Source organism: Fulmarus glacialis, unplaced genomic scaffold (genome assembly GCF_000690835.1).
Source record: "Fulmarus glacialis isolate BGI_N327 unplaced genomic scaffold, ASM69083v1 scaffold34229, whole genome shotgun sequence".
Taxonomy (NCBI): Eukaryota; Metazoa; Chordata; class Aves; order Procellariiformes; family Procellariidae; genus Fulmarus; species Fulmarus glacialis.
In genome coordinates this window covers 26,010-37,142 of record NW_009231947.1, presented here as the reverse complement: position 1 = coordinate 37,142, position 11,133 = coordinate 26,010, and the positions used below count along the sequence as shown (strand labels likewise).

Genomic DNA, 11,133 nt, shown 5'->3' with positions numbered 1-11,133 from the left:
GTAGTGGGGTGTACGCGTGGGGAGCAAAGCGTGGACTCCCAGAAGACTGCTGTAATATCACCCTATCCTCACTGTGCCCCTTTTTCTCCAGGAGCTGTGTGAGACGCCATGGCGCAAACACTTGCCTCTCCAGGGCTGTTCTCTGATGATGATGCTGCAGCCTCTCCTGTTCTTGAATCCACAGCCACAGGGTTTGGGGCGGATGTGCGCAAGGACCTGCTGTCGGAGTTCTCTGCCATCTCTCCAGATCTGGAGGGCTCCCAGCAGGTGAGCTTGGAACTCTTCTGTCACAAACAGGGCAGTGTTTTGACTTGTGGCTGCTGTCTCTGGCCCAAGGGGTGGGGATATTTTTTCAGGGCCGACAGACGAGGCTAGAACAAAATGTTGCATTGGGGGAGCAGTTCCTGTAATGAGCAGTGTACTATGAAGAGCACAGTCAGTAAGTGCCCCTTAACGTGATGCCTTTTAGTGTGGTGCTTGGTTTGGGGGCTAGTTTTGGTTGTTGGTCTTCAGGTTGTTGGTCTGATTCACTAGATAAACGAAATAAATGCTGGTGTGCCTGGAAATGCCTGAGAAAGCTTCTGGCATTGCTGGGGATTTTGGGACCAGAGAAGTGTCCATTAGTTACTGAGCACTAGTCAGGGTAGCCACGCGTGTGTTCCATGCTTTGGTTCCTGTTAGAGTTCTGACGGATGGTTGTGTGCTGCCTCTCTGGCTACCGTGTTTAACCAGTGCTGATTTTTGCAGGCTGTAGCTGAAGACAATAATGGAAAATTAAAGGTGTATCTGAGAGTTCGACCTCTGAAATCTACAGAAGTGGAAAAAGGGGAAGACCAGGTGAGACACTGAATGAAGCAGTCTCTGAGCTGGTTGCCTGTGTGCCTGCTGAGAGATGCTATTATCCTTTGTTGTCTATGGTATGGCCTCTTGTAAGCCATTGCAATGATGGGGCTTTATGTGTTCTTTAGGGCTGTGTCTGCATTGAGAATTCGGAGACCCTTCTTCTAAAAGCCCCCAAGGACTCCTTTACCATGCGGAGCACAGAACGTGGAGTGGGACAAGCAGCACATAGATTCTCTTTCACTCAGGTAGGTATCTGGGACAAACAACCCATCTGGAAGCTTTTCAAGCGTAAACCAGCCTTTCAGCTTGAAAAGCTGGCTTACTAATGCACACTGATTCCAATGCACTGTGTGAACTATGTAGTCTCGTACAATCCTCTCCACTTACATTTGTTTCTGTTGCCATTTCTTTAGTTTTTCCTCTTTTTAAGCTGATCCTGACAACTTTTTCGGCAGCAAATGCCAAACTCTTGTTCATGAGGCTCTAAACACACTAGAGGCTGTAGTGGTATCAGATGTTACTGGATTAAGAAAATGAACAGCTTGTTTTTGTAGGGGGCTTGGACTGGAATTACTGGTGGGTCTGTTGCTTATGATGTGGGGCTAGTGGAGGGGACAAAGGACTACGTAATATCCACTTACATGGAACAACCACCAGCAGTCAAAAGATAGGAAAGATCTACATGAGGGCATTTTTCATTTGTCTTGTTTACAGATCTTTGGACCAGATGTGGGGCAGAAATTGTTCTTTGATGAGACAATGAAGCAGGTGGTAAAGGATGTACTGAATGGGCAGAACTGGCTGGTTTACACCTATGGCATCACCAATTCAGGGAAGACTCACACTATTCAGGGTAAGGAAAGCACTGGGTGTTAGTAGCCTGTTGAGGGAGTTGTCTGCTTCTACATGTGAATCCTCAGCTTGCTGTTGTTTTTCCTGCTTCAGGCAGCAACAAAGATGGTGGGATTCTGCCCCGCTCCTTAGCAGTCATCTTCAACAGTGTGGGGGACCGGCTGTACCCAGCCATGGATCTGAAGCCTTCCCTCTCCAACGAGGTGATCTGGCTGGACAGCAGGCAGGTGCGGCAGGAAGAGACCAAGAAGCAGACCATGCTGCGGGGCGGTCTCTGGGAGGTAAGCATGTGGCTTCTAGGAGGTTTAATAGTAATAGGGAAAGGATGGTTTCATACTACATACGTGCTCATGTCTGTTTCCTTCCAGGAGGAGCTGCTAACGCCACTGAAGAGGAGTCACAGTGCTGAATCTCAGCTCCAGGCCACCACCAGTGGCAGTTTTGACAGTGGGGTTGCTGGCCTCTCTTCATCTAGCCAACTCACCAACCATTCAGATGTCAGCCAGACAGAAGGTATGTCTGGAAACCTATTGTGTACTACCTGCTGCTTGTTGTTGGAGGATGGGGGAAGAAAGGGTGATGGCTATTTGGATGCTGTGTTGTGGGTAAGGGAACAAAGATGCTGTAGTCTCACAATTTTCTCTTTAAAAGATAAGGATGTCGGGGCTGAAGAACTTTGTATGCCTTGCCAACGTACGTCAGCCAGACAGAAGGTATGTCTGGAAACCTATTGTGTACTACCTGCTGCTTGTTGTTGGAGGATGGGGGAAGAAAGGGTGATGGCTATTTGGATGCTGTGTTGTGGGTAAGGGAACAAAGATGCTGTAGTCTCACAATTTTCTCTTTAAAAGATAAGGATGTCGGGGCTGAAGAACTTTGTATGTCTTGCCAACGTATGAAGAACTCACCACTGCATAATAACTCAAGCCTTGTGAAATGAAAAGTTGTTTGATACCCACTTACTTCATTCAAGGGATATGGTTATTGAGCAGCTGAATGCCATGTGATGGGGATAGCTGGAAAGCAGGGTGCTACAGTGGCATGTTGCACTGAGCACTTGTGCCCAGACTTTCAAACCTAGGAACTACTAGCTGATTAGGTATCCAGAAGCATGGAGTGATTGAGGTAACAAGGACTAAAACTTCACTTACACTATATGTTTGAAATATCCTATATACTTCTGGAGTCGAGATCAAGTGTATAAAAAGTCCTTACATAGAAAGAGGGATACAGTTAAAGGGAATTGTAGGCTGACTGGGGACAGGCATTAGTGTAGGTCCAAATGGGAGGAGGTATATAGAATAGATTTGAGCCTGGGATAGTGTTACTGCTGAAGAAAGATATCTCAGTCTATAACTAAACCAATCAGGTTGGATCCATGAAAAGCTGCAATCCTGATTTTTTTTACTTCTTTTTCTTTATCTTTTCCCCAGAACTGGGCCCTCGCTGGGCTGACTTGGATCGCATTTCACTCACCAACGCAGGAGACATGGAGTTCTCCATCTGGGTTTCCTTCTTTGAGATTTACAATGAGTTCATCTATGACTTGTTAGAACCAGCTTTACCTGGCCAGAACCGCAAGAGGCAGACACTGCGGCTCTGCGAAGACCAGACTGGCAACGCTTATGTGAAAGGTAATTTACCTGAAAGATATTTTTAGTGGCCTGCTAGGGAGACTTGAGGACTGACTGGGTGGGTGGCTTAGCAGTGATGTGTTGGGGAGCACGATGGGGAGTTCTCTATGGTCTCTCAGAGGTCTCAGATGTCTGGATTATGGGAATGTTAAGTCTGTTAATGTCAAGCAAATGCGATGGTGAAGTTGGGGCTGAGATAATTAAGTTTTCTGCCAGTCTCGTAGCTGCCTTGCCCAATGTGTGCCTGCTTTTCCAGATCTGAACTGGATCAATGTCCGGGATGCTGACGAGGCCTGGAAGCTCCTGAAACTGGGTCGGAAAAACCAGAGTTTTGCTAGCACCCACATGAACCAGAACTCCAGTCGCAGGTCTGAAGAAGGAGCGGGGTTGTTTAGGCAGACATACAATTCTGAGGGGCTACTAAAGGTTGTGTTTCCCTTTTAAAACATCTGCGTGTTTCTTTACAGTCACAGTGTCTTCTCTATTCGGATTCTGCACTTGCAAAGAGGTGGCAGCGAAATTGTTCCAAAAATCAGCGAGTAAGTTTCATGCTCTCTAGGATTTGGGGGTGTTCTCTGTGGACTCAACTTTCCTGTCTCTTTTGTTGTGGATCTGGGGTATGGGAAGTATCTTGAGGAAGGTCTTGTTGAAAATACTTGGAAGGAGTAAATGTTTCCACTCTTAAGTCTTGGAACTGACTGAGGAATTTGTGAGGAGTACTGCAAAGTACAACTTGAGGTAGCTCTCAGGCTTTTTGAGTGAAGGTAAATGTGAGTAACCCTACCCTTGCAGTGGGGCTGATCTGAGTGCTGCCATTGCCTGTTTCTGGGATGCAGTTATCTGGAAATGGGTTGTCTCAGTACCCAGGAAGTAGCTGTCCTGAGGACTGGCAAAGAATCTTTGAACTTGACACTGCAAAGCTCGTGTTGGTGTTACTTGTGTAACCTCTACACCTAGGGGTAGGTCCTTCTGTCCAGCAATAGCCCATACACCCAAAAGCTTTCTGTGCCCTTATGGGGAAGCTGGGAAGGTGAGCAGGGTAGGTGATCGCAGGGTGTCTGAATTGTAAACGTGGCTAGAACAGGACAAACCTATAGGTCATGTGAATATCGCCTGTGTTTTCCTCAGGTTATCCCTGTGTGACCTTGCGGGGTCAGAGCGCTGCAAAGACCAGAAAAGTGGGGACCGAATGAAAGAAGCAAACAACATCAATACCTCCCTCCACACACTGGGTCGCTGCATTGCTGCCCTGCGCCAGAACCAGCAGTCCAAGTGAGTATCCAGAACTCCATAGGGAGCATGTGGGCAGGCTGTTTTGCTTTTCCATGGGCTCACTCTTGTCTCTCCCCATAGATTGAAGCAGACTGTGGTTCCCTTCCGGGATAGCAAGCTAACCCGTGTGTTCCAGGGTTTCTTCACTGGACGTGGGCGCTCTTGCATGATTGTCAACATCAACCAGTGTGCATCTACATATGATGAAACTCTGTACGTAGCCAAGTTCTCAGCCATTGCCAGCCAGGTAAGTAGCACACACCAGGATCGTGGCATGGTCAGGATACATCCTGCTTCTGTGGGAATGGGCCCCTTTCTATCACAAGGCAGAGGGGATGCTTGCAAGTCTTCCCTGCGCTTCTCCAGTGGATTATTACCTTTACAGTATTTCCAGATTCTGCTAAACTGTGAAAGGGTTGACAGGTTGCAGAGAAGTGCCGTGTTTAAAGACTATGCAACTTCCAGGCTTTGTGGACTAGTAATGATGGCCTTTTCCCCTTCAGCTTGTTCAGGCACCTCCCACAAAGCTGGGACTTCCATCCATACAATCAATCATCAAAGAGCACAACAGGCGAACCAGCCAGGGTCAGGAGGCAGCGGCAAAGGAAGAAGTGGAATCAGAAGAAGACAGTGAGGATGAAGCAGATGTCTCCATGTATGAGAAGGAGGTGGGTTGTGATTTGTTTTACAGCCTCTATGGATAGAGGGGCAAGAACATGACTGTTAGCTTTGGCCTGGGAGGTGGGCCTGGAGCTCGGCATTATACCAAGAGATGACAGAGAACCTCAGAAGGATATGGGACCTGGGAAATTGGGAATCCATGAGGAAAACATTCCACTGTGGAACAGGGGCAGTAAGAGCTTGGGTGCAGACCTATAATCCCTACTCTACAAGGGAAATCTAGAGATCAGAAAATATGCAAAACAGATGGCTAAATCGAGGAAAAATAATCAAACTTCCTAGATATTCAAAGCGGGCAGCTGGAATAGCTGAAAGATCAAGATGGAAGTCATTTACCTACAGAGACTTGAGTTTTAAATGTGTCAAGGTAGCAAATGCAGGTGCAGCCCTGGGCAGTGCAGTAGGAGAAGCTGCTCTGGAGAAAGCTCCATCTGGAGTGCGGTGGTGTTTAAGCCATCTCATGGGAGACGAATTAAGAGCAAACCTGGCAACTTCCCTTTCCAAGTGACTGAAAGAATCTTCAACCTAGATCACCCCAGTCTACAGATATGGCTTCACCTAGTTTATTCTAGGTCTTAATTCTGATGTGCAGTGTGGGCAATGGAGTTTGTGTCCTTCTTGCAGGACTTGTTGCGTGTAGTTGAAGCTGCACGAGGACTGCTGGTGCAAGAGCGGCAGGAGAAGCTGCAACTAGAAATGCGCCTCCGTGAGGAGATCTGCAATGAGATGCTGGAGCACATGCAACAGAAGGAGCAATGGTGCAGGTATAGCTTGTGCTGATCTCCCTTCCTTTGTTCAGGGTGAGCTACAGTACCAAGAACTGCCAGACCGTGACGTGTAGTTGTTTACTCTTTGTAGCCAACATGTGGATGCTCAGAAGGAGCTGCTGGAGGAACTGTACGAGGATAAACTGAACAACCTGAAGGAGTCACTGACTGACTATTACCAGGAGGAGATCCAGGTTTGTTCAGGGCAATGAAATGACATTAGGAAAGTGGCAGTGGGTTGGGAGAGGACGTGGGGTACTTGGGTCCAGGAAGGTGACTTATGCAAACTGAATGGAAAGATTTTGCTTTTTGTGGTATTTTTTGTGATATTATTTGATAGCTTGATCTACAATTTTCGCTTTTCTACTGCTTTATGTAGTTCACTAGGCTTTCTAATTTTCAGCCCTTAATCTAGAAACTAATATGCAACTATTCTGACTCCTCTATTTGTTCAACATGATTCTCTCCCCCCTTACTCTTTTCACTAGTGCCTTGCTTTGCACTCTTCAGATTAACACAAGTTCTGTGAATTTCTCTTCTTAGTTGTGATGATGGGTATGGGCCTATCTACATTTTTCATGCTATGGCATTTGAGTGGCCTATGGGACTTGTTGCAGACATCTCTGAAGATGCCAACTCTGTAAAAAAGTGGTTTAGGCTCCCAGGAAATGGGTTCACTGTTCTCACTTAAAGGATATTAAAGGCTGGGTCCAACATGTGAAGTGTGTGATTGAGAAAGTCTCCCGGAAGAAAGACATTGAAAGTTTCAGAAAAGCTGTGTTAAGAAAATCTTGTTGAATATTTGAACAAACTTGCTTTCTAAGGAGCGTGATGAGAAGATTGAGGAGCTCCAAGCTGCTCTGCAGGAGGCAAAACAAAAATTGGAGAGTCTGGATACTAAGCAAAAGGACTCAGGGCAAGGCTTGCGTCGATCAAAGCGAGTGGCTACCTCATGTGGTCTGCAACAGGAGCTGGTAGATACCAAAGCCAAATTGGAGCAATGTCAAACGGAGTTAAATACCGCAACAGCAGGTAAGGTAGTGATGCTGCACTGGTTCTGAACTATGCCCGAACAATCCTTAGAGGGCTAGAGATACTTTTTTCAGTAGGGTACATTGGATTCAAACATCCTGAAACCACTATTCCTAGTTGTAGATGATAGGAATAATGAGCTGGATGGACAGGGTTTCACTTCATTTTCACATGAAAATGGACTTTGGGGCGGGATTATGTCCCTGTTCAGATTCTAAAGTCCCTTTGCGTAACTGAAAGGAAAGAAGCCTGGAAAGTTTGTGCATGTCTGCACAAACTCAAAGCTTTTCTCAGCTTGCCTGTGGCAGCTCGTCTCAAGGGAAGTCCTGACTTCAGAAAAACTGAAAGCTTATGAATGTACTCTTGCTCACCACTTTTTGTCTGTTCCTAGAGTTGCGCAAATACCAGAAATTACTGGAGCCGCCTCCCTCTGCCAAACCCATTACCGTGGATGTAGACAGGAAGCTGGAGGATGGCCAGAAGGTAACTCCATCTCTGTGTTACAGAAAGGAACACTTGCAGGGCAAGGTGGTTGCCAGTTTAAACAGTGTTTGGAGCTGCTGTTTCCAGGTTTTCAAACAAATGGTTGATGTTGAAATGGGTCTGTTGAAAACAAACCCTTACTAGAGATAGAAGGTTGTGGTATGTGCGATCCCTGTGTACATCACTCAGATGGGATCCTCCCTCAGTACCGCATGTCTGAATTACCCTGGAGTGGCTTTGTTTGCAGAGCAATATCAAAGCTAGCTGTTGTATTAAATCTTTCTCCTGTAGAATGTCAGATTGCTGCGTTCAGAATTACAAAAACTTGGGGAGTCTCTTCAGTCTGCAGAGAGGGCGTGCTGCCACAGTACAAGTGCAGGGAAACTTCGAGAAGCCCTCTGTATGTGTGATGACATTCTGGCTAGACAGGTAACGTGTCTGTTTTGTTGTGGGTTGCACAGGGGGATTTAGTCTATGCACTTTGCCATAATCACCAGAATAACCTAAGTTCTTGCAGCTGCAAATAAAAATGACTTATTCTCTAGACACATAATGTCTATTACATTAGGGGAGCTATATTGCCAATTTTTTCAATGGCTGAGTCAGACTGCATATTTAACTCTCCAAAGGAGACCCAAGTTGTTCCTGTTTGGTTAACTGACAGCCTGTGCTTAAAGTAGGAGAATTCAGAGTTCTCATTTCCTTATTCACTTCACTCTATCATAGTTGCTATGGCAGCATGCGTGCAGGAGGATGGATTCAGCTTTTTCCTAGCCTTATTGTTGCTATTTCGTTATTGAACTGCTACACTGTTGACAGTAGAAGTTTTTATGCACAGCCTTATTTAGCACACCAGTTAGTGAATTTTGGCAAAGGCAGTTTATCCTCTTCAGTTCATAGTAACCAGGGAGTTAGGCAACTTGTCATATCTTTATATATATTGCCTTCCCTTTCTCAGGACCAAACACTGGCAGAACTGCAGAACAACATGATGCTGGTAAAACTAGACCTGAGGAAGAAAGCAGCTTGTATTGCTGAACAGTACCACACTGTGCAGAAGCTCCAGGCTCCTCCAACATCTACCTTAAAGAAACGATTCTGTGCCAACAGGGAAAACTTACAACCTAATCAACCTCCTGGTAAAAAGCCCTTCCTGCACAACCTTCTGTCACGTTCAGCTACCCGTCCTGTTGCTGGCAGAGGGTGGCAACTTCGTTCAGTTGCTCTATGACTTTTCACAGAGATCCCTGCCCCACTATTACTGGAACAGGTGGCAAATCCGATATAATAGCATCTATTTTTCTTTGTGTGCTTGTTTATTGTTATTGTAGCTGCTTGAGAGCTTATGTAAACATTTTTTGATATGTATGGTTAAACTTTTAATCGATACCAAAGTGGACAAAATGGCCTTTTGTAATTTAAACACTACAACAAGGAAAGTCTTTAAATATAAAATAATGCAGATGATCAAAGTTGTTTAACAAAAGGACAAGTTAAAAGTGAGTTCTCATCTTCAACTATGTTGGCACATAATTCAAAAATAAGTTCGCAAGATCCTCCTTGAAAGATATTTTCCCTTCCTTGAATTATAATCCTTTATTAAAGTATACACGTTCTAGTTCAGGGCTGTTCTCTTGGATCTTGGCTTGCAATTCTGGCTCCAAGCGTGTTACAGACATAGAACTAAGCAAAAGAAACAGTAAAATGGTTACATATAACAAGCACTTGGATGTAAAATAAGACGGATGATGCATCTGGTTAAACTTCCTGGATTGTGAAAAGAGTTTTCAGATCTTTTTTTAACTTCTTATGAAGGAATCATGCTCACAGACCAGGGGCAAATGAAACCCCACTTAAAAGGCAATAAGATAGTCTACAGAGTCAAGAAATGGCTGTTGCTACTACCATGAGGGTAGAAATCTACTTAGTTGCTTGAGGTTGTTGCTGGCAATAGAAACTTACCTTCTCAGAGGTGTTTTTATGAAATATAATGTATTTGCCTATTTAACTTACTGCCTGATTTTATTCAGTTGAATAAAAAGTTTATTTTTATAAGAGTCATCTCACAGTAAAGCAAATTAAGCTGCCAGGTCATTTAAACAGCTGCAATTTCTTAAATACAGTTTAAGGCCTTATCTTCCTATGAAACAGAGAGCTCTGGTTAAAATCAAGAACTGTACCACCCTTGCTATGCTAGTTTGTAAAGTCATCTCCAGGTAGCCTAATGACACTCATTTACCACAATTCTCTATTCTATGCCAGGCAGGGAAACAGATGGTGTCAGACTGCTTTGTTGTACTCAAACAATTGCATCAGATGAGAATTAAGTATTGTTTTCTGGAAGTCAAAAGCTACTTTAGTTGCTCAAGATTTTAAAGGATTCAGCTCCAGCTTGCATCGTTTAAGCTATGTTTGGCAGCTTGTCAAGTTTAGACAACCACTAATACTATGAGAGGGACAGCTTAGGAATTTAAGACCCTGTTCATACCTACATACTGCAAATTAAGCTAACTTTATTTGTAGGTAACCCATCCAGGTTTCATTATGATTTCAGCTATAATGAATATTGTTTCTAAGACAGTTTTCAGTACTGAGGTATTTGTATTGATGCAAAATTCTTTCTGGAAAAATATTAATAAGCACGTATAGTCAAGTTCTGTATAACCAGAGGAGTTTCCAGCTGAAAATAAAATGGGCTCTGACTGTACTTAATGAAGCCATAACCTTACTGGACACGAATATATTGTTTGGACCACATTAGCTTTTTTAATGAATCATTCCAGTGATTCCTAGCCTTATTATCAAGCTCAAACTTCTCAGCTTGAAATAGCGTAGTTAAACTACTCACCTAAACCTCTCGTTCACTATCCCCCTATGTAGCTGCATCTCAAGCTGCTAGGAGTTTGTAAACAAATGAGCTGGATTCAACTATTTTATATTACCTGATGAGTAACATAGTTATTACTTTTCTGAATATTCTCATGTTTATCACACTTGTTATATGGGAATTAAGATTGTATGCTCTGGGAGGCAATGACCACTTGTTTCTGTCTTTTTGCAGTACCTTGCATGCATCTGGGAGTGTAACATTAAAGTGAGAATAACGTAACAGGAATACGTACCTTTTTTGAGGAAACAGTGCACAACACAGGGGTGTTGCAAACACAAGACTAGAGGAGACAAAAATGGGTTTACAATATTTAGGGTGCTAAAACAAAATTCAAAACCCTTGGGCATGGTCTTCTAGGCAGAAAGCTTTTTTTTTTGTATACAGTGAGGTAAAGTTCAATGGAGTGCTATGTAACCTTTATTTCTCACTGTGTTATACCTATGAAATAATTTACCTACTATGTAGTACTAAATGCATCAATACCATGCTTACAAATGTGTATAAAATTATCATTTATACATCCTTTCAGTGTTTTGCATTGGTGTGCACGACAACATAAAATGCTAGACAACAGCAAATGAAACTCTCCATTAACCAAATGTTTCGAGAATTCGTCAACCCTACAGGATTAGATTTCAATTATTGTTTATGGAGGTAGCAGCCAAAGCATCTTTTCTAA

General features: G+C 43.9%; 2 protein-coding genes across 2 annotated transcripts in view; one reads left to right on the top strand and one right to left on the bottom strand.

Moving 5' to 3' along the window:
* The first annotated feature begins 108 nt into the window (after window positions 1–108).
* Window positions 109–9,280, top strand: KIF20A (kinesin family member 20A). The gene is made up of 18 exons (XM_009584740.1): window positions 109–267; window positions 748–837; window positions 969–1,088; window positions 1,558–1,696; window positions 1,789–1,976; window positions 2,064–2,208; window positions 3,129–3,329; window positions 3,586–3,697; window positions 3,797–3,868; window positions 4,458–4,601; window positions 4,683–4,848; window positions 5,105–5,269; window positions 5,907–6,046; window positions 6,141–6,243; window positions 6,874–7,081; window positions 7,473–7,564; window positions 7,856–7,993; window positions 8,523–9,280. Exons 1-18 carry the CDS (start codon window positions 109–111, stop codon window positions 8,793–8,795), a joined length of 2,655 nt encoding a protein of 884 aa, XP_009583035.1. The 3' UTR covers window positions 8,796–9,280.
* The window catches only part of SFXN1 (sideroflexin 1), a 27,968-nt gene continuing 25,708 nt past the window's right edge, over window positions 8,874–11,133 (bottom strand). The window contains exons 10-11 of the mRNA XM_009584741.1: window positions 10,687–10,734; window positions 8,874–9,247 (exon numbers count right to left, since the gene is read on the bottom strand). Coding sequence (XP_009583036.1) covers window positions 9,151–9,247; window positions 10,687–10,734 — 145 coding nt within the window. The 3' untranslated portion in view covers window positions 8,874–9,150. The remainder of the gene's footprint in view (window positions 9,248–10,686; window positions 10,735–11,133) is intronic.